The 23,909-nt window shown below is 40.4% G+C and overlaps 1 protein-coding gene across 4 annotated transcripts in view; it reads left to right on the top strand.

Moving 5' to 3' along the window:
* LOC141106257 (rap1 GTPase-GDP dissociation stimulator 1-A-like) overlaps positions 1–23,909 on the top strand; it is a 355,344-nt gene that overhangs the window by 129,883 nt on the left and 201,552 nt on the right. For all 4 annotated transcript variants that reach the window (XM_073596883.1, XM_073596882.1, XM_073596881.1 and 1 more), the window contains one exon: positions 19,822–19,989. In XM_073596883.1, coding sequence (XP_073452984.1) covers positions 19,822–19,989 — 168 coding nt within the window. The remainder of the gene's footprint in view (positions 1–19,821; positions 19,990–23,909) is intronic.

Genomic DNA, 23,909 nt, shown 5'->3' with positions numbered 1-23,909 from the left:
AAATGAACTGAAAAAAGCATAAGGTTGCTATCACCCTCCCGTGACCTGTTGCCTGTTTTACCACACCTGTTTTACCTGATTTTGTACCATGCTTAATTTTTGTCTGTCTGCTGTCAGTCAAGCACTGCCAGCTCATGCAGGAGACGTGAACATTTGATGACAATATGAAGGCAAAAAGCACTATGTGTTGACACAGCTGCCTAAAGTTCTCCAGCAAGGGTGCACAGATGGGTGACAATGCTAATGGTGCAATCAGGACATGTGTTTAGCAATGTTAGACTACCACAAGAAGGCCAAAGAGCCCTTTCACACTGGGGCGGGGGCGGCGTCGGCGGTAAAATGCCGCTATTATTAGCGGCGTTTTACCGTCGGTATGCGGCCACTAGCGGGGCGGTTTTACCCCCCGCTAGCGGCTGAGAATGGGTTAAATACCACCGCAAAGCGCCTCTACAGAGGCGCTTTGCCGGCGGTATAGCTGCGCCGTCCCATTGATTTCAATGGGCAGGAGCGGTAAAGGAGCAGTATACACACCGCTCCTTCACCACTCCGAAGATGCTGCTGGCAGGACTTTTTTTACCGTCCTGCCAGCGCATCGCTCCAGTGTGAAAGCCCTCGGGCTACTTTGTAGAACTACCTTTTGCTAAAATTACAAGTCTTTTTGGGCATGTCTCTACCAGCTTTGCACATTTAGAATGACATTTTTGCCCATTCTTCTTTCTAAAATAGCTCAAGCTCAGTCAGATTGGATGGACAGCATCTGTGAACAGCAATTTTCAAGTCTTGCCACAGATTCTGAATTGGATTTAGGTCTGGACTTTGACTGGGCCATTCTAACACATGAATATGCTTTGATCTAAACCATTCCATTGTAGCTCTGGCTGTATTGCCCTGTATTTGGCTCCATCCATCTTCCCATTAACTCTGACAAGCTTCCCTGTCCCTGATGAAGAAAAGCATCCCCACAACATGATGCTGCCACCACCACGTTTCACGGTGGGGATGGTGTGTTCAGGGTAATGTGAAGTGTTAGTTTCCCACCACACATAGCGTTTTGCTTTTAGGCCAAAAAGTTCAATATTGGTCTGATCTGACCAGAGCACCTTCGTCCACATGTTTGCTGTGTCCCCCACATGATTTCTCATAAACTGCAAACAGGACTTCTCATGGCTTTCTTTCAACAATGACTTTCTTCTTGCCACTTTTCCATAAAGGCCAGATTTGTGAAGAGCACGACTAGTAGGTGTCCTGTGGACAGATTCTCCCACCTGAGCTGTGGATCTCTGCAGCTCCTCCAGAGTTACCATGGGCCTCTTGGCTGCTTCTCTGATGAATGCTCTCCTTGCCCGGGCTGTCAGTTTAGGTGGACTTCCATGTCTTGGTAGGTTTGCAGTTGTGCCATACTCTTTCTATTTTCGGATGATGGATTGAACAGTGCTCCCTGAGATGTTCAAAACTTGGGATATTTTTTTATAACCCAGCACTGCTTTAAACTTCTCCCCAACTTTATCCCTGACCTATCTGGTGTGTTCCTTGGCCTTCATGATGCTGTTTGTTCACTAAGGTTCTCTAACAAACCTCTGAGGGCTTCACAGAACAGCTGTATTTATACTGAGATAAATTACACACAGGTGGACTCTATTTACTAATTAGGTGACTGCTGAAGGCAATTGGCTCCACTAGGTTTTAGTTAGGGGTATCAGAGTAAAGGGGGCAGAATACAAATGCACACCACATGTAAAATAATTTAAAACCGTTTATGATTTTCCTTCCACTTCACAATGATGTGACACTTTGTGTTGGTCTGTCACATACAATCCCAATAATAATAATACATTTACGTTTTTTGGTTGTAACATGACAACATTTCAAGAGGTATGAATACTTTTTAAGGCACTGTATGCTGAAAGAAGACCATTGTAACAAAACGTATTCAATCGTCATAGCCTTATCCCTATTCAGGTAAAAAAAATTGGAAGTTTCAATCAGGCAAGCACCATCTGCTGTGCTTTCTATTACGCTAACCTATAGTGTTCTGGGACTTTTTAGTAATGGATGTTTTTTTGTAAAATAGTATTCATTACGGTAGACATTAAACAACAGTTTAAAAATTATGAACTTAAAAAAAATCAAGTAAACTATATAATGTTTGTTCTTCTTAACTGCAAACATTTTCTCCTGAGGATTTAATTCAAGAGCATTGCCTCTGAATTACCCACTACATCTGTGAAGTGAATGTGCTTATAGGAGCTTCAGGATGTGGGGTTCTTCAATGCAACTAATTGTACAGATGTAACTGAATTGTAACATGAATAACTTTAGGATTTTGAGTATAATTAACATTTATTTGATTCCCTCATGTTGTGAAAAGAAGAATGAAGGATACTAGAAGTCTATGAAAGTGGAACTTTAGTCAGAAAATGAAGTCCTGCAAAATCACTTTAGGGTGGCCCTTTTTGCAGGTATACAGTGGGGAAAATAATTATTTGATCCCCTGCAGATTTTGTAAGTTTGCTCACTTACAAAGAAAGGAAGGGTCTATCATTTTTATCATAGGTGTATTTTTAATGATATAGACAGAATATCAACAAAAAAATCCAGAAAAAAACATGATACAAATGTTATAAATTGAGTTGCAGTGAGTAAAATAAGTAGTTGATCCCCAAGCAAAACATGACTTAGTACTTGGTGGAGAACACCTTGTTGGCAAGGACAAAGGTAAGATGTTCTTGTAGTTGGTTACCAGGTTTGAACATCTCAGGAGGGATTTTGGTCCCACAACCTTAATGTGCTTCTTCTTGTGCCACTCCTTTGTTGCCTTGGCGGTATGTTTTGGGTCATTGTCTTGCTGAAAGACCCATCCACCACCCATCTTCAGTGTTCTGGCTAAAGGTTCTCATCCAAGATTTTACAATACATGGCCCCGTCCATTGGCCCTTCAATGAGTCAAAGTTGGCCTGTACCTTTAGCAGAGAAACAGCCCCAAATCATAACGTTTCCACCCTCATGCTTGACTGTAGAGATGGTGTTCTTGTGGTCATAGTCAGCATTTTTCTTCCTCTATAAAAGCACAAAAAATCCGCGCTTAGGGAAAGGAGAACTGCAGCCCCCCTAATTGAGAACACCACCTAAGTGGGGTCCTAGAACATAAAAAACTCTATTCAGGGGAATGGCACTGTTCAAATAATAAATATAAGCTATGTATGAATTCAATCCACTATTATGAATGTTACCAGCTCTACGTATGAAGTTAAACAGTGTTACAGGTATATACAAAAATCTGCACACAAAAAATTAAATAAAATGTATGATAAGGATATGAGAATAATATGTGTGTATACACAACCTTGGTCAACTCAAAAAATTAAAAATGGCATATACACATGACGCAAATAAACTTCATAAAAAAATAAGTAAAAATAATAAGTGCAACATGACACAATAACTTCAAAGATAGAAGTATAATATGTGAACGTAAAAAAATATATAAAACGTCAACGGCAATTAGTGATCAACTCATCAAAATAAATATAAAATATATTTTACATGTATTATAAAAAACATATGAAAAAGGATAAGTGTTCAGTGCCAAAAAATATATATATATATATAGACACATAAATATATATATAAATATATATATATATATATATATATATATATATATATATATATATATATATATATATATATATATATGTGGACTCATGGTTTGGGGCTGCTTTGCTGTGTCAGGACCTGGACGGATTGCTATCATCGAAGGAAAAATGAATTCCCAAGTTTATCAAGACATTTTGCAGGAGAACTTAAGGCCAAAAAACTTTTTTGAATTTCCGGTTTTTGCTAGCCTGGCTGTTGAACGCACGCCCTTACCACGCCGGCGATCGCAGAAGTGCTGCTTTGTTTATACTAACGGAGCATTGTAGCTCCTTTTTATACTTTATATGAGATTTTTTAATAAAGTACCACTTTGGTTCCACGGATTCACGCTATAAGGCTCATCTTTTTCCTTATACATGGGAACACCCGTCGGTGGGGATTTTTAATGCCGCTTCTGGAGAGGTGGAATACAGCTGCACCGATTCGAGGGGACACCTCATAAAAGAGGGGGACAACATCATTGGAATGCAGCTACTATGCCTGTTACCCCTGTAGGGGTGGGGCGCTCCGGTGAGTGCAAGCACAAAAAGGTGATACAGATGAAAGTAGGGATCACTAAAGAGTCACCTTATTTTTTCACTATTCCTCTTTTTTGCACAGATCACTTTTCACAGACTGTTTTCTGATAGTGTATGAATATACACACATGTTCATTATATTTTTGGGACTTATCACTTTGGATCAGCACTTGTCACTTTATTTATTAATTTTGTGTGCAGATTAGCACTGTGTTTTTTTTATACATTTGTCTTTTTGAAATTGCCTATCTGAGTCCACATTTATACAGTTGTAAAAAAAGGATGTGAACCCTTTTGGAATGATATGGATTTCTGCACAAATTGGTCATAAAATGTGATCTGATCTATATCTAAGTCACAACAATAGACAATCACAGTCTGCTTAAACTAATAACACACAAAGAATTAAATGTTACCATGTTTTTATTGAACACACCATGTAAACATTCACAGTGCCGGTGGGAAAAGTATGTGAACCCTTGGATTTAATAACTGGTTGAACCTCCTTTGGCAGCAATAACTTCAACCAAACATTTCCTGTAGTTGCAGATCAGACGTGCACAACGGTCAGGAGTAATTTTTGACCATTCCTCTTTACAGAACTGTTTCAGTTCAGCAATATTCTTGAGATGTCTGGTGTGAATCGTTTTCTTGAGGTCATGCTACAGCATCTCAACCGGGTTGAGGTCAGGACTCTGACTGGGCCACTCCAGAAGGTGTATTTTCTTCTGTTTAAGCCATTCTGTTGTTGATTTACTTCTATGCTTTAGGTCGTTGTCCTGTTGCAACACCCATCTTCTGTTGAGCTTCAGCTGGTGGACAGATGGCCCTAAGTTCTCCTGCAAAATGTCTTGATAAACTTGGGAATTCATTTTTCCTTCGATGATAGCAATCCGTCCAGGCCCTGACACAGCAAAGCAGCCCCAAACCATGATGCCCTCACCACCATACTTCCCATTTGGGATGAGGTTTTGATGTTGGTGTGCTGTGCCTCTTTTTCTCCACACATAGTGTTGTGTGTTTCTTCCAAACAACTCAACTTTGGTTTCCTCTGTTCACAGAATATTTTGCCAGTACTGCTGTGGAACATCCAGGTGCTCTTGTGCAAACTGTAAACGTGCAGCAATGTTTTTTTTGGACAGCAGTGGCTTCCTCTGTGGTATCCTCCCATGAAATCCATTCTTATTTAGTGTTTTTCCTATCGTAGATTCGCTAACAGGGATGTTAGCATATGCCAGAGACTTTTGTAAGTCTTTAGCTGACACTCTAGGATTCTTCTTCACCTCATTGAGCAGTCTACCCTGTGCTTTTGCAGTCATCTTTACAGAATGCCCACTCCTAGGGAGAGTAGCAGCAGTGCTGAACTTTCTCCATTTATTAACCATTTGTCTTACCGTGGACTGATGAACAGCAAGGCTTTTGGAGATACTTTTATAACCCTTTCCAGCTTTATGCAAGTCAACAATTCTTAATCGTAGGTCTTCTGAGAGCTCTTTTGTGCGAAGCATCATTCACATCAGGCAATGCTTCTTGTGAAAAGCAAACCCAGAACTGGTGTGTGTTTTTTATAGGGCAGGGCAGCTGTAACCAACACATCCAATCTCATCTCATTGATTGGACTCCAGTTGGCTGACACCTCACTCCAATTAGCTCTTGGAGATCTCATTAGTCTAGGGGTTCACATACATTTTCCACCTGCACTGTGAATGTTTACATGGTGTGTTCAATAAAAACATGGTAACATTTAATTCTTTGTGTGTTATTAGTTTAAGCAGACTGTGATTGTCTATTGTTGTGACTTAGAGGAAGATCAGATCACATTGTATGACCAGTTTGTGCAGAAATCCATATCATTCCAAAAGGGTTCACATACTTTTATATATATTTATATATATATTTTTGTGTCTATATATATATATATTGTCACAGAACACTTATCCTTTTTCATATGTTTTTTATAATACATGTAAAATATATTTTATATTTATTTTGATGAGTTGATCACTAATAGCCATTGACGTTTTATATATTTTTTTACGTTCACATATTATACTTCTATCCTTGACGTTATTGTGTCATGTTGCACCTAACACTTATTATTTTTACTTATTTTTTGATGAAGTTTATTTGCGTCATGTGTATATGCCATTTTAAATTTTTTGAGTTGACCAAGGTTGTGTATACACACATATTATTCTCATATCCTTATCATACATTTTATTTAATTTTTTGTTTTTTGTGTGCAGATTTTTATATATACCTGTAACACTGTTTCACTTCATACGTAGAGCTGGTAACATTCATAATAGTGGATTGGATTCATACATAGTTTATATTTATTATTTGAACAGCGTCATTCCCTGAATAGTTTTTTATTTTTCTTCCTCCAAACAAAGCAAGTCAAGTTAATGCCAAAAAGCTCAATTTTGGTTTCATCTGACCACAGCACTTTCTCCCAATCCTTCTTTGAATCATTTATGTTCAATATTTTTTATTGAAAATGTTTCATTTATAACAGAAAATGAAAAGCAATGTTATATAAGTGAACAATACACCGCAAATCGAGTGTGTGTACACATACATCATCTTAGTACAGCACAAAGAAACATGGATAGGCTAACGTAACATCATTGCATACTTACGTTGGAAACATTGTAACTTTACCAGTAACCTGTCTATTTTAATATGAAGTGTAGCATTGGTTACTACAATTGAGTGGTCTGGCATTGCGACACTCCGTCCTCCAGATGCCCCATAGGGATCACACTGCGTCCTAAGGTTGGAGCCAGCAAGGCTATTGCATAAAATCTTGCAAGATGGTACATTGTGATATTTTTAGTATACGGCATATCACACTAGTTAAGATTCTATTACTGTGATGGTTCACAATAGTGTTTAACTCTTAGAAGAATAAAACAACTTAAACATCAAGAATAACACGGAAATTGGATGTTACGTTAGAACTAGAAGTGGATATAAGATTAAATATTTGTAAAAATAAATATTTGTATTAAGGCCTTATAGTCCAGTTAAATGTGATTTTGAAATGAGAATGCTTATTTGGCTTTGTTGGAATTATACTAGTCTATCCAAGGTCTCCAGCATGGGTATTTTGAATGGTAATTGCCTTGAGAGGTAGCGAACATTACTTGCAATGAGATATGCAAGTTAGTGGTTCTAATTCTTTAATATCTGGATAAATTCTAATGTAAATGGCTAAGGGTTCCATCAAAAGGTAGAATATTAAGGGAGATAATGGACATCCTTGCCTTGTTCCATTTTATATATTAAATGGAAAAGATAAAATACCAGACAGGTATACTCGAGCTGACGGTTTGGAATATAAAGCCATCATGGCTGTTAGTATATTATCAACAAAGCCAAATGATTCTAATACTTTGGCGAAATATAGCCAGTGTATATGGTCAAAGGTCTTCTCCGCATCCAATGTCAGGAGCAGATAAGGCCTTTGCTGCACCTCCGCCATGTAAATAATGTTCACCAGTCGTCAGATAGCATCCGAAGTTTGCCTATTTTTGGTAAAACCCATTTGGTCGGAGTGTATGAGTGTGGGCAAAATGTTAACAAGTAAGGCTATTAATTTTGCATACAGTTTTAACAGTGAAATTGGCCTAAAGTTTGAAGGAGAATTGGGTTCCTTCCCTGGCTTAGCAAGGTTACAATCGATGCTTCTAGCATTTCAGGTGGGAAGGAGGCAGAGGCAGCAGCGGTATTGAAAATTTGGATTAGATTTGGGGATAAAAGGGTCATAAATTCCTTGTAAAATTCCCCATTGAAACCATCAGAACCAGGTGATTTGTTCAGCGTGAGGGATTCAATGATTTTGTGAATCTCTGATTCTGTAAATGGTAAATTGAGAGGGTGAAGCTGGTTCGGTGACAATTTTGGCATGGATAATGTTGCTTAAAATCTGTTGATTGCTTCTGGAGTTGGCTGGTGTGTCATTGGGTCATTTTTAAGTTTTATATAGTGATCTGTAATAGAAACTAAAGGTGTCTGCTATTTTTGGGGGTGGTATTCTTTAGTTCATGGATGAATTACGTAGGGTATTTTAGTTCTATATCTGTGCCCTCTAAGGTTCTGTGCTAAAAGTTTGCCTGCTCTATTACCATTGACACAAAGGGGGTTATTTATGAAAGGCAAATCCACTTTGCACTACAAGTGCAAAGTGCACTTGAAATTGCACTGAAAGTGCACTTGGAAGTGCAGTCGCTGTAAATCTGAGGGGTAGATCTGAAATGAGGGGAAGCTCTGCTGATTTTATCATCCAATCATGTGCAAGCTAAAATGCTGTTTTTTATTTTCCTTGCATTTCCCCCTCGGATCTACAGCCACTGCACTTCCAAGTGCACTTTCAGTGCAATTTCAAGTGCACTTTGCACTTGTAGTGCAAAGTGGATTTGCCTTTCATAAATAACCCCCAATATGTCTTCTTCATAAAATCTTCTATGTGTTTTCTCAAAATTTTCTAGTAAAAGGAGTCTAAGGTCATATCTGAGTTGCGTTAATTTTTGAGAAAGGGCCGGGGTAATGTTAAATTTATTCTGGGTGTCTATAATTGAGATTTCTTTTGTTAGTTCAGCTAACCGCTTTTGCCTCTGCCTCTCAGCTCTTGCTCCCAACTGAATAAAAATACCCCTTATAAGCAATTTATGGGCGTTCCATAACATGAATGGGTCCTGTACAGAGATAGCATTATTGTTAACTCTCCGTGCCCACTTGCAGGATTTTTTGTTGTAACAAGTATGAGTTAATTCTCCATATTGGACTCAGTTTGGAAGAAGTCGAGTCTGCTATTGAGAGGACAATAGAAGCGTTGTCAGACCATGTTATTGAATTTATGGTAACAGATTTGGTTTGAAGCAGAACTTGTTGATCGACTAAGAAAAACTCTATGCTAGTGTAGATTTGATGAGGTGGAGAGAAAAAGGTAAAGTCCTTTTCATCAGCGTGTAAGCAATGCCATGCATCATACACATTTTGATTGTGGAGAGAAGGCAATAGCGTTGAGTTAGAACATTTAGTACGGGATGTAGAGTCCATTGATAGATCTCGGGTGACTTTGAAGTCTCTGCATACTATCAGTAGTCCTTTTTGATGAAATCTAACCTTTTCCATTAGTTTGTTGAAGAAATGGACTTGGTGTTTGTTAGGAGAGTATACATTGACTATCGTATACGTAGTGGAGTTTAAATCACAAAGCAGTATCAGGAATCTGCCATGAGGATCTTGTATTTCTTCATGTAGCGTAAACACCACTGAGTCCCTGATGGCGATAAGAACGCCCTTGGTTTTAGAGTTCACATTTGCAGTGAAAACATAAGGGTACTTCTTATGGGTGCATTTAGGTGGGGCTAGTGTACTGAAATAAGTCTCTTGTGCACATAATATGTCGCTATGGTTCAAAAGTGCTTCTTTCCATAAGGATTTGCGTTTCACAGGGTGGTTGAGCCCTTTGGTGTTAATGGATAGTACATGAAGTGTCATATCTTGTGGGTATTGTAATTGCTTTGAGTAAGGTAAGGATCCCTTTTTGGAATGCGTAGGCTCCCTCTAGTGGTTGTAACTAGAGCTGCGAGTAATAATAGAGTTCCATATCTGAGAAATGTAATAATGTACTCACATTGAGCGATTTGTTTTCTGTCCATTCTTCTGAGAGTTATCCAAGAGGAAGTCTCATTGTTGTTATTCATGTCTCGGTCCTTTGGGTGCTGAAGTGGCCATTCTTTTTTCCTAGTTTCACCAATATCCAAAAAATTTGAAAATAAAACAGAGATAAAAAAGAAGAAAAACAGTGTAACATGCAAAACAGTAAAAAACACCTGACATGGTGCAACATACATAGTGGGTGAGAATCACCCAGAGACAGTATTGTGCTGCTAGGTATCACTGGGGGATAAGTTCAACCGTTCAGTCCCTGACACTTTTCTCATAGGGACTGGGGAGCTAAAGTAGACCATCCGGTCCTAATTATGCGTGAGATTAGGAATTTGCAGTTTTCCACTCTTGTTCATTTTGACGTGGAGTACTGGTGGTAGGGTTTTCACCTTCTGGATCAGGAAGAATGCCCCATTCCTTCAGGAGAGCAATTCCCTTTTCTACGGAGGTTACTGCATAAGTACGATTTTCTTTGGTGATGGTGATTTTCGTTGGGTAGCCCCATTTGTATGCGATTTTATGATCTCGTAATACTTTGGTCACCGTATTTAAGCTTTTCCTTTTCTCAAGTGTGTACTGCGACAAATCAGCAAAGAATTGTAAGCTTTGGTACTGTGAGGGGATTTGGTCTTGCTTCCTCATAATCGTCATAAGATATTCTTTCACATGGAAAAAATGTAAACGGAGAAGCACATCTCTGGGTATGTGGTCTGACAGATGTGACGGTTTAGGCAGGCGGTGAATCCTGTCGATGGTAACATCCAAGTCTCTGAGACTTGGTAGGAGGGTTTTAAACAATGTCGCCGCATAGAGGCCCAGGTTGAATTGCTGCACTGATTCAGGGATCCCCCTTATTTTCAGATTGTTCCGTCTTCACCTGTCCTCCATGTCTGCTAGCTTTGCTTTGATCCACTCATTCTTGCCCTCCCTCTCATCATAAGCATCAACCAGATCATTTATGGTGTCTTTTTAGCCACAATGTAATCCACTCTGTTCCCCACTACTTGTATGTCTCTGTTGAACCTACCTACCTCCATTAGCAGTCAGTGTGAAGAAGTCCGTCAGGCGCTGGGGCTTTCCGATCGTTGCACCGTTTTGTGGACATGGTCCCAGAGGTGTACCAAGCTATCCCGCCATGTCTTCGGGGTGTATGATACCTCGAATGGGCTTCTTTGTGCCGCTGTCTTCCTGTATCGCCGCAGCTCCTAGATTATGCGACCATCTGGCTTCCGTGTCAGGCCACGCCCCCTCTCTGAATCATTTAGATGTTCATTGGCAAAATTCAGATGGGCCTGTATATGTGCATTCTTGAGGCAGGCGCTGCAAGATTTCAATCCATGGTGGTGTATTGTGTTACCAATGGTTTGTTTGGTATCAGTGGTCCCCACTGCCTTGAGATCCTTCACAAACTCCTCCCGTGCAGTTCTGGGCTGATCCCTGACTTTTCTCATGATCATCCTTACCCCATGAGGCAAAATCTTGCATGGAGCTCCAGAGCAAGGGCGATTGATGGTTATTTTGTATTTCTTCCATTTGCAAATAATTGCTCCAACAGTTGTCTCCTTCTCACCAAGCTGCTTGCTGAGGGTCTTGTAGCCCATTGCAGACTTCTGCAGGTCTATAATCCTGTTTCTGACGTCATTTGACAGCTCTTTGGTCTGAAAGAAGAAGTAGAGACAGAATCCACAATGTGTGGCACCACATCCTAATATATGAACAAAAAAAATAGGAAGAAAATAGAAAAATAGGAAAATTGAAAAACAGACTTTTAAGGCTGCCACTATGATCCTATTTGTATGTGATCAATCACATGAGAGGTATGAGGCATTCAATTCACCATGAAGAGGAGGAGGGGAAAGGGAGAAAGGGAGGGGAAGGAGAAGCAGAAAAGCTTGCCCCACCGACTCCAATGGGAATAGAAGAGGGTATCAAACAGCCTTATGAAGAGCCTCATTCATATGTGGCAGCTTTTGAATGATACTCTGGGATGGGTAGTAAGTGATGGACTAGATCATGGGTTAAAAAACCTTTTTGTTCCCTCGGGCTAGACAGGGTATATGGTATAAAATAACCTATTTAAGTATGCCTTGATGGAAATGGTCAAAGGCATTGCCCTCTGATGGAGATTGTATATCCCCGGGTGTCGGTCTTCATTACCAGGGTCACCCCTGCCATAGGGTGAATGAGACGTCCCTACGTCTATTCCCATTGAGCTTTCCTGCTTCCCCCTCTCCTCCCCCTCCCTTTTTCCTTTCCCCTCCTCCTCTTCATGGTGAATTGGATGCCTCATATCTCTCATGTGCTTGATCACGTACCAATAGAATCTCCTTAGAAAGCTATTGGCACAATGCATAGTGACCCATTGGTGATGGCATTGTGATCCTGTCGGCTGGCCAGCAGATAGAAGACTACTGTTATGACAGCACACTTTATATTCCAAAGGCCACCCCTACAGGTTTCCTTGTCCAGCCATATCAGTCATATATGGGAGAATGTACATACTATGGCACACCCATGCATTATCTTTGTGACATGTTTTTATGATATTTAATACATTTTGATATTTTATCCTTACTTTTTAGTACCTCTCTTTTCCCATTGGGATTATAGTGGCAGCCTTAAAAGTCAGTTTTTCTATTTCTTCCTTTTTTTAGCTCTTTGGTCTTGCCAATGATGGTGGGTTTGAATGGAAGAAGGAGATTCTGTGGACAGGTGTCTTTTATACACATAACGAGTTGTTGTTAGGAGCACCTTCTTAAATTGACAGGACTAATCTGTGTACCACATGAGCACATACTGTAGCCAGTCTGTGGGAGCCAGAATTATTGTTAGTTGGTAGGGGATGTAAAATATTAAAAATGAGTGCCTATGCTGTTTAAAATCCAGTAATACATCTCACCCTGCTCTGCACATGCTCAGTTGCTCTCCATTTTTGGCATTGTGTCAAAATTCAGAGCCACTAGAGGCCAATCTGCTGATACCTTAAGCATTTATTGCTGCTCAGGGGCTCTGAGCTTCAGCAAAATTGCAGCTTTCAGTAGCAAGGATCAGGAGCAATGCTGGAGGCAATTTCCAGCACACACCAATTTTGGTAGCATAATTATTAATGTGGAATGTAAGTTCCTTGTTACAGAACATTATTTTTTATCAAATTGTTATGGGTAAAGTTCCGCTTTATTATTGTTTAGGGGATTACTGTTCCTTTCTATCTGTCCTTTTTATTTGTTGTTTTAAAATTGGTTATTTTAAGTTCTTTTGAATTGCTATCAGATGTAAACATATGGTGCACATACTGTATTTTACTTGTATGGTGTTTTGAAAAGAGAAAATATAATAATAACAATTGAGTTTTTGCTTCAGGAGTCAGGTGGAATTGTTGGAAAATTGAAACCTGATACATAGGTACAAAAGGAAAAAATAAAGCATTCAATTTTTCTTACTAAAGAAGTAACAGCTTTATTTCTCCCCATAACCTGTTGTTCGGTGTTTATATTTCTTTCTCTCTCTAACTCTGTCTGACACACTGTACAACTTTATTGGATTTAGAAATACAAGCATGGAATCTGGTATTTGAATTTCAACTATCTCAAAGTTTCAAAAGTACTGAAAGACAGAAAAGTGAATTATTGATGATTTTCTGTTATGGTCTCAGACACAATTATAGTACATGTTTAGAGTACTGTTTAAAGTATTTAAAGTGGTACTAAAAGCAAAATAAAAACTGACATAAGTGATGCAGTAACAAAATAATCTTTGCTTTTCTGAATCCCTCATTTTTCTTTTCAGTTCTTTTTTTAACCTGTTGATTCTGCTGGGTTTTTTCAACTCTTTTAACAGACCTAAATGTGCAGTAAAAGTGGCAGTTAGAGGGTTGTGACAATCCATTCAGTACTGACATGGGTGCTTAAAATAGTCAGCTTTTATTCATTTAGTTAAAGTGGTTGTAAACCCCATTCATGAAATCTGACCTGGGCACATATATCTGTAGTGTTTACTTATCTCGCTCCAAAGCCGTAAGCCCCGTGTCTTTCTGCTGCTCCGCTCCTCTGTTATCAGCATGATAACTTCTGACAAGTTCTACGACACAGGAGATAAAAGCAGCTGGAAATTTTTGTCAGGGAGGGAACTTAGAGATAGATAAGCAGAGAGCTTGTCTTTTCTCAGCACAGCTCTGCAAGTTTCTTTGTTCCTCTACTTATGTGGAGGGGGGTGCCTTTCCTCCAATCAGCTGTCACACAGTGTAAGCTCAGACTCCCCTCCCACTGCTGAAACAGGAAGAAAAATTTATAACACAATGTTCATTTTCTAAAGAAAATATAAAGCTGAAGACAGCAGAAATACATGTAAAACTTATGTAGGGAGATTGGTTTCATCTCTGTGTATCATCTGAGGCTGTTCACTTCACTGGGTATATGTGAGGGTTTACATCCACTTTAAGTCTTTTATCCCAAAAGCAAAAAAAGAAAAACTTTTTCTGTAATTGCTTAAAAAGTAGTTGGATTTGATGCACACGCCTGGGTTAGGTAAGGCATCTCAGTTAGCTCACCTCTCACATGGGGCGGGTCCCTTCCTTCCCCTACTCTCCCTCTCCTCCAGTCCCGCTTTCCCCCTTCGTCCTAGCTTCCTATTCTTCTTTCCAGCTGCATGGGGCTCTCTTCTAGACATGTGCAATTTGTTTAGTTCTGAATTAATTTTTTGTCAAAATTCGGCATATTCGTTCATTCGCAAGAATTCGAATGAACAAAAGACTTTTTGACAAATTTTCGAAAGAAACAATTCGAAAAGAATGAAATTCCAAAAATTTGAAAATCAGAAAGAACGAAAATTCGAAAACAAGAACTTTAATTCATTATTAACTTTATTATTAATTTTATTTGAAAGCCTCTTGCATGCTGAAAAGTTTGAGGATATAAATACTTTCCTCTCTTCATAGCATTGTCTTATATCTCATTCTATACCACATCTGGAAACTTTACTGCAAGGTAAACAAACTATTAAAGGAAAAGTTCACTTTATTTTTTTTTGTGTGGTGCCTGTAAAGCATTGCTCCAGCGATTAGCAGATCGCTAGTGCCTCCTGCCAACCTGTCAGTTTATCTGTGTACCCGTACATCCCATATGGGCAAGCAGATACACTGACCAGAAGAATCAACAAACTACCACGGCGCTCCACAGCACCATGGTGACACCAGGATGTTGGGACTTGTAGTACATTCATACACGTAGCTCTGTGTATGAATGATGCAGCCAGGTTGGTGGAACCCCACACAGCCGTGCTGATTGCAAAAACTGACAGCTAGTGTGGGGAATTTCTCCCTGTACTGCTGTCACGGGGGGGGGGGTCTATCAGGTAGCAGCTGCAGCATTGGCAACGTGTTACATGTTCCGCCCTAAAAAAGGGGGGGGGGACATGTAACATGTTCCCAAAGATAAACTTATCCTTTAAATTAAAAAAAAAGTGTGATACTAATTAAAAGCAAGGAAGGATTATGATATTATACTGTATGTAGAAGTATAAAATCAAATCGTGGGGATTGTTTGAATTTCTGATTATGCCTCCAATCGGCTTACTAGGCACTCTGCCCTCCCCACCCCATCCTGGCCACCTCTACCTATGGTTCTCTGAAATTTCAGCAGTGGGTTCTGGGTTCCTGCTGGTGCAAGACAATGCCTGGCCTCATGTGGTGAGAGTATGCAGCCAGTGCCTGGAGGATTAAGGAATTGATACCATTGAATGGCCCCCAAGCTCGCCTGACCTTAATCCAAAAGAACACCTCTGGGACATTATGAAATTTGTTAAGACCACGGGAAGGCTAGAATATAGAAATGCACCTCATCTCTTGATTAACAAGAATGGAATGGATAGATATTGGGATTATAGTGGTGCCAAAGACCAGATTCAACCATGTAGTAAAATTAACAATCTTTAATTGGTACTTGATAAAAACATAATAATGGTAAAATGCCCATATTTATCATATGGTCAACTTATATAAATTAAGCGTTGGTTGATACTGTAGTGTCTACTCCTGACATGTTTCGCCTGTGGCGGTTCGTCCGACACCGCCAGTACCATTTTGAGTTGCTGCAATGAAATTTCAGCAAAATAGACTAGCCTGCTGCAAATTTTTTTTACTTTACTTTTCGGGGGGGCTTTGAACTCAGCCCTCTGTAGGTTGATCATTTTATATCCATCAAACGCTGTGGCATCCTTTCCTTCCTAACACATTACCCAGTCCATATCAATATAGATATCCAGCATGATATTTTTCCCCATTGAGAGCTGATGTGTTTTCAAACTGTTCCTTTAATTGTTTTGAGCAGTGCATGTAACTATGCAACTATGTAAGGCTGCAAGATAAAAGGGAGAGATCAGGCCAGTTTTATCTCAGAATAAACTCTAGAGTATATTATATCAGTGACAATAACAACACATATTGTACAGTGGTGGGACAAAATGTAACTATCTTGGTTAGGCTGCAATGTAAGAGGTGGAGAAAAGGTACATTTTACCTTGAAATAAACATCAGCGTCAATTATTTCGAAGAAATGGCCACACATATTGTACAATGGCTGGACAGTATGTAAACAGCTTGGATAGGTTGCAGGGATGGAGGGCAAGGAAGGTTTTATCTCAAAACAAACATTAGAGTTTTTTATTTTGTAGATAATAGCCACAAATATGGAAACACTGGGGCAAATAAACCATTGTTGATGCAACAAATATTTGCAATAGAGAAACCTGCTTTTGTGAATGTGCCAAATAATTCAAATTGAAGGTTTTGAAATAAAAGATGCAACTATTATGCAACTGTAAAAAAAAAAAAAAAATCTAAATGCAACTTTTTTCACAAGTCTCACAAAACAATCCTAAGTGCAGCTTTTCACACACAGTCTCACAAACAAATAATGGTACAAATGAGTCTGTCGGTATTTGGCACAATAAAGGTGTACATGGCACAAGGCATTTACACTGCTAATGGTTGCAGCACAGGAGAGGTGACAGAATTTGGTAATGGGTAGCAAGCCAGGAGAGGTGGCAGGAGCTGGTAATGGTGGCAGGCTAGAAGAGGTGGCAAGTACCGTCGATAGTGGCAGGAGCTGGAAATGGTGGCAGGACAGGTGGCAGGAGCTGGTAATGAATGTAAAGTATGTTGAACCTATAGTAGCTATGCCACTCCAAACTTGCTTCTTTCCATTCTCCTCCAGCTCCCATCAGGTGCACGCCTAGGACTGTATCCCCTCTCAGATATGCCCTTTGTCAGGTAAAAATGATGGGCTGCACAGTGATGTTTTCACTGATGTGAAACCAAGAATGGCGAAACCAAATGGTAATGGTGGCAGGACAAGAGAGGTGGCAGGAGCTAGTAATGGTGGAAGGTACAATTTGTTTAAGGCTGGATGACATTGAAAAAAGTTGGTAACAGCAGCAGCAGGGGATTTGACGGATCTGATCCATCACTGATTCATTTTTATGAAAGTAAGCTGGTACATAGTGTCAGGGGACAGGCAAATCTTCCTCTCAGTAACAAAACCTTCTACTGCCCTGAAGGCCTTCTCAGACAACACACACTGGCATGCAGGGCAAGCCAGAAGCTCCAGTGCACGCTGTACAAGCTCTAGCAAGTGGTCCAGCCTGGACACGCAATAGACCATGAGGTCCTCACTTTGAAGATTTTTCGCATCAGCCCTTGCAAGCATGTAGTTGAGGTGCAGTTGAGGTGCTGCCTGTGAGAGCTTCCTACTTCAAATACAAATGTTCCAGGTAATATAATATAAACTCTCGAGCCTGTTCTGATGACACTAAATACAAATGCATGCCTAAGGACATGTGCCAAACAAAGTACATGTGTGAACTTGCCCTGCTCAATGGTGGACAGCAGGTTGGTGGTGTTACACACCAACTTGCCTGGCACAAGATGGTGTGGGGCCAGCCACCTCTTTTCCTGGCCTTGAAAGCTGCTAGAATCTCTGGCCCAGTGTGGTTCTTGTCCCTTTGGTATAACAGCTTTTTTCCTGCTCCATTGCATAGGCTTTGGGAAAGGTGTCCAATGTGTCCTCGTGCCAATTCTAGCAAGCTAAATAAAAATGGAATGCCCATTTATAACTATCCTTTGAAGTAAGGTGCACATGGAAGGGCTTTGCACAGTGCAAACAAAACAACATAAATTACCTAGCACACTTATCAGATAGTCATGTTCTAACTACAATATTATCCTCTTAATTAGAAAAAAAAAATGTATATAAAATAAAAGTGCGTTCCAAATATTTTTTTTTGCTTTTAAAGTTTGTTTCTAATGTTTGCTTGTACAGTATGCATATGTTTAAAACAAATATGATTATTATTTACATGATTAAACCAAAAGTGCCCTGTCTTTAGAGACACCATTGAACCGGACTCTATAAGGTGCCCCCAGATCACTTGTTATCAGGGCTACTTTAGAATGCTCTATGGAGCTGGTTCACATATCTCCGGGGCAGCTGGGGAGTGAATTGCACAGGAGTCCTGTGCATCTTTGGTTCCGTTTCAGGGCTGAATTCAGGCAAAGATTTGACCCTGTTCCGTCCCTGAAACGGAGCACAGAGATGTACTGGAACCCTGCTGCGAGCCGCATGCGGCTTAGATGTGAACCCATTACCCAGCAGTAAATTGTTTAAAACTACATTCACATGGGCAGCGATGGGCAAATAGTTTGCTGTGTTTGTGGGGGATAAATATTGCCTCTGTAACACTCTGTGCTATGGCTGCATATAAACTGGCTGATTTGTTTTTGACCTGTTTGTGTGCGTGACCAGAACTTTGCAGAAACTCTGACCCTGGATGTACACTGCCTCCTGTCCAGGGTTGGTAGGAGGCTCCTTTCGCATGTAGCCATTCAAATAATTGGTTACATATGAATAGCGGCAGCAATGGTCATGGATTTGTACAGAATATAGATGTAATGCCCCATACACAGGATCGGAAATTCCGCCAGCAAAAGTCCGATGTGAGCTTTTGGTCGGAACTTCTAACCGTGTGTATGCTCCATCTGCCAGCAAAAGACTGAGAGCAGGTTCTCTATTTTTCCGACGGAAAAAGTTCCTATCGGAAATTCCGATCGTCTGTAGCAATTACGACGCACAACTCTCGGAAGCATTGAACTTCATTTTTTCGGCTCGTCGTAGTGTTGTACATCACCGCGTTCTTTGCGGTTGAAAGTTCAGAGAACTTTTGAGTGACCGTGTGTATGCAAGGCAAGCTTGAGCAGAATTCCGTCAGAAAAACCATCCAAGGTTTTTCTGACGGAAATTCCGATTGTGTGTACGCGGCATAAGAGTTTCTGCTGACAGCCACTACTGTTCACGCATAGCGGGGGAGATTTACTAAAACTGGAGTTTACAAAATCTGGCGTAGCTCTACATAGAAACTAGTTAGCTTCCAGGTTTTATTGTCAAATCCTAAATGAACAAGCTGTAGTTAGAAAATGATTGGCTACTATGCACAGCTGCACCAGATTCTGAGTACTGCGGTTTTAGTAAATCTCCCCCAATGTGTGTGCTTGCAGCATTTAGAACAGCCAGTAAGAATCTATTGATTCTCGCCCTTGACGACCCCTGGCTGATGCATTGTGGTTGTGTAAAGGCGATCAGATTGGGAGTCTAATTCATAATAGACATTTAGATGTCTTCATGCTGCTGATGGTATTTTCCATTTTTACTCACCAAGTCAGTGCATGCTCTTCTATCTCTAAAGTTTTGTGAGTCTGAAACAGAAGACGGTCTCAGCAGTCTTTTAATATGCTTACTGAGGCATTTATTTCAGTAAACTTTTTATTGTAATTAGGGAGAATAGCGGTGATACATTTATTAAGCAGCATGTTAAGAATACTTATTTTAAATTGAGTTAATTCATAATTAAGCTTTAATCACTGTTTTCTTTGCAGTATTGGGTATTTTAACTAACATATTTGTTTACCTAATCCTTTTAGTGCCAGAAGGGCTTATAAACCCCACCGCTTCAGAAGGGGCAGCTCTATCCCACGCAGAGAGTCTCTGCCAGCACTTTGAATGCCTCAAACTTTGTGGAGAGAAGGGAGAAGATGAAAAGCAGATCATGCAAAGTCTCAATGTGGTCCTGCTGTCACTTGATGAAGACAGTTAAGTATTATGCAAATCTCCCTGAACATTTGAGCTTTAGTATGCTTGATTGTACCTTCACATCCCTCTGACAGTATGTTTGCAGATCCCTTATATAATGTAAGTTGTTATCATTATCACAAAAGTAATGTTAATTAAAAAATGTGTGACCCAGAAATATTCCACTTAAGTTCAATCTTTACAATTAGTGCAAATAGTAAAATGAGATATTAGAACTATATAAATTATTGTAGCAACAATCTAATTTAGCTGTTAGTGGACAAAATTGTAAAGTAAGAGCCACCAATTCATCACAGACCTGAAGATTTGTTGTTTTACTCATCAATGAAAGGGATAGGCAGTCCAGGTCATAGATGGTAACAGGCTCAAAGTCAAACTATATACAGATTTCCAGTAAAAACATTCCTCTCTGGTGTAACTATAAAATGGTGGGAAAGAAGTTCTTTTGACAAGGAGTCTCAACAATTCATCACAGGCTACATCAGGCAACACCGGCACTGTTACTGTTATTTAACCTATAAGTAGCCCACGTCAATGATCTTGATACCTGACAAATGGAGAGCTCAGTGTTCCCGTACTTGTCTGAACAAGAGTGCCTTTGAAACCTGTGTAATAAGAATGTATACATTTCAGGCTCCTCTCAGGTACAGATAGACACCAGGTAACAAACACCTACAGTTAAAGGGAAGCACTATTAAGCTAGACCTCTTTAAACCTCCAGGAATCCAAGTCTGTCATTTCTTTACATATATAAGTAATATGAATGATTAATCTAAAACTCCATTACCAATCATCTGCCCACTCAATCCCACACATAAATGCTGGCTCACTCAGCACTTCCTCATCCACTTAGAACATAGACCATAAAGAAGAGAGATGAAGTCTCTGTCAGAGCTGGGCTCAACCCTTCCTTCTCAAAGCTGGCCGCTCAGCTGTCGACTAATTACCAACTCCTATCTCTACACAGTGACTCACCTGTTGATGATATGCTGCTCATCAGTCCTGCCTACTTAAGCCGTGCAGTCCAGATGATCTCTGCCTTCGCCTTGGTCACATCTCTAGAGACGCTCTCCTGTGTTCCTGTTAAAGACTTGCTTGGCTGACATTGCTTCTGGCTCCAGATCCTGCTTGCTGTTCTACTACGCTCATCTCTGGCTCCCTGACGTTTTTGCTTGACTATCCATTCTGGTTCCTGAACTCTGGCTATGTTTTAACGAAGTTTACTCTGTTTACCTTTTTTTATTAAACAAGTGTGATTTAACTGTACTTCTGTCTCAGTCTGATTCATGGTTTCTGACAGTAGGCGAAGGCCATGAATTTAATGCAGTGAATCCACTTGTTGGTAATATTTTTTTCCAGATTGGATAGGCAGGATCACCACATGGATCAGTTAGCCATAGCATTACAAACGCTTCTGAGTTGCACGGCTCACCTGGAATCTCCCACTGTGACTGCTCCAGTACAGCCTCTGTTGCAGGCCGTCCCTGGAGATGCAAAAACCTGTTGTCTTGAGTTACCCTGAATTTGTGACTTCTTTTAAAAGGGTATTTAACGTTCCCGCATGCTCCACTTCTGCTGCCAAGTGCCTCATGTCCATTAAACAGAGTACGAGAACTGTGGCCGATTACGCCATTGAATTTCGTACTCTGGCAGCAGAGGTTGCTTGGAACAATGAGGCCCTTGTGGCTGCTTTTTCTCATGGTCTCTCGAATACCATCAAGGATGAGACAGCAGCCCGAGATATACCCACTGAGCTGGAGAAGTTGATCACATTTGCCATCCTCTTTGACTCCAGACTCAGAGAAAGACTCCCTTTTAAGGAGCGCTTGCGGAAGCCTCCTGTACCTTTGTCTCCAAACTTTGCAGTCCCATTCTTGCCTCCCTCATCTCCCATGCCTCCTGGTACTGAGTCGTCCTGTGAAGATGAATCAATGCACTTGGGCTTCACGCCTCTCTCTGCAGATGATGAGAGAACCCTTAGGAGGAAGGAGATTTTGTGCCTTTATTGTGGCCAGGCAGGTCACTTTTGAAGTCTTGTCCTACCTGTCAAGGGCACACACCGAACCTTGGGGTCCTGTCAGACCTTAGTTATCCTGAAGGCTAAGCCCCTGGTTTTGGTTACCCTTTCTTGGGCTGAGTCGTCTGTCGAGATACAGGCTCTAATCGACTCTGGGGCTGCAGGCCTGTTTATTGATGCTGCCTTTATATTGAAGCACTCGATTCCACTGCAGCCGCGTGACACTCCACTTGCCATTGAGGCTCTTGATGGGAGACCTCTACAGCCTGCCCATGTGACTCATGAGACTGTTCCATTGTCCATGGCCGTAGGAGCTCTTCACCATGAGATAATCCTATTCCAAGTTATTTCCTCACCTAAGTTTCTGCTGGTTATTGGTTACATAGTTACATAGTAGGTGAAGCCGAAAAAAGACACAAGTCCATCAAGTCCAACCTATGTGTGTGATTATATGTCAGTATTACATTGTATATCCCTGTATGTTATGGTTGTTCAGGTGCTTATCTAATAGTTTCTTGAAACTATCAATGCCTCCATTGAGACCACCGCATGTGGAAGGGAATTCCACATCCTTGCCGCTCTTACAGTAAAGAACCCTCTACGTTGTTTAAGGTTAAACCTCTTTTCTACTCATTTTAATGAGTGGCCACGAGTCTTGTTAAACTCCCTTCCGCAAAAAAAGTTTTATCTCTATTGTGGGGTCTCCAGTATTTGGAAAAAATGTTATCTCTATTGTGGGGTCTCCAGTATCCAGTATTTGTAAATTGAAATCATATCCCCTCTCAAGCGTCTCTTCTCCAGAGAGAATAAGTTCAGTGCTCGCTACCTTTCCTCATAACTAATATCCTCCATACCCTTTATTAGCTTTGTTGCCCTTCTTTGTACTCGCTCCATTTCCAGTACATCCTTCCTGAGGACTGGTGCCCAGAACTGGACAGCATACTCTAGGTGTGGCCGGACCAGAGTCTTGTAGAGTGGGAGAATTATTGTTTTATCTCTGGAATGAATCCCCTTTTTTAATGCATGCCATTATTCTGTTTGCTTTGTTAGCAACAGCTTGGCATTGCATGCCATCTACTAGGACCCCCAGGTCCTTTTCCATCCTAGATTCCCCCAGAAGTTCTCCCCCAGTGTATAAATTGAATTCATATTTTGCCACCCAAATGCATTATTTTACATTTTTCTACACTGAACCTCATTTGCCATGTAGTTGCCCACCCCATTAATTTGTTCAGATCTTTTTGCAAGGTTTCCACATCTTGCTGAGAAGTTATTGCCCTGCTTAGCTTAGTATCGTCCGCAAATACAGAGATTGAACTGTTTACCCCATCCTCCAGGTCATTTATGAACAAATTAAACAGGATTAGTCACAGCACAGAACCATGGGGGACCCCACTACCCACCACTGACCATTCTGAGTACTCCCCATTTATCACCACCCTTTGAACTCGCCCTTGTAGCCAGTTTTCAATCCATGTACTCACCCTATGGTCCATGTCAACGGACCTTATTTTGTACAGTAAAAGTTTATGGGGAACTCTGTCAAATGCTTTTGCAAAATCCAGATACACCACATCTACGGGCCTTCCTTTATGTAGATGGCAACTCACCGCTTCATAGAAGGTTAATAGATTGGTTTGGCAAGAACGATTCTCCATGAATCCATGCTGATTATTGCTAATTGATACCATTCTCATTACTAAAATCTTGTATATAGTCCATTATCATCCCCTCCAAGAGTTTACATACTATTGATGTTATGCTAACTGGTCTGTAATTCCCAGGGATGTATTTTGGGCCATTTTTAAATATTGGTGCTACATTGGCTTTTCTCCAATCAGCTGGTACCATTCCAATCAGTAGACTGTCAGTAAAAATTAGGAACAATTACTTGACTGAGTT

The sequence above is a fragment of the Aquarana catesbeiana genome, linkage group LG08 (assembly GCF_042186555.1).
Source record: "Aquarana catesbeiana isolate 2022-GZ linkage group LG08, ASM4218655v1, whole genome shotgun sequence".
Taxonomy (NCBI): Eukaryota; Metazoa; Chordata; class Amphibia; order Anura; family Ranidae; genus Aquarana; species Aquarana catesbeiana.
This window is presented reverse-complemented; position numbering and strand designations above follow the sequence as displayed.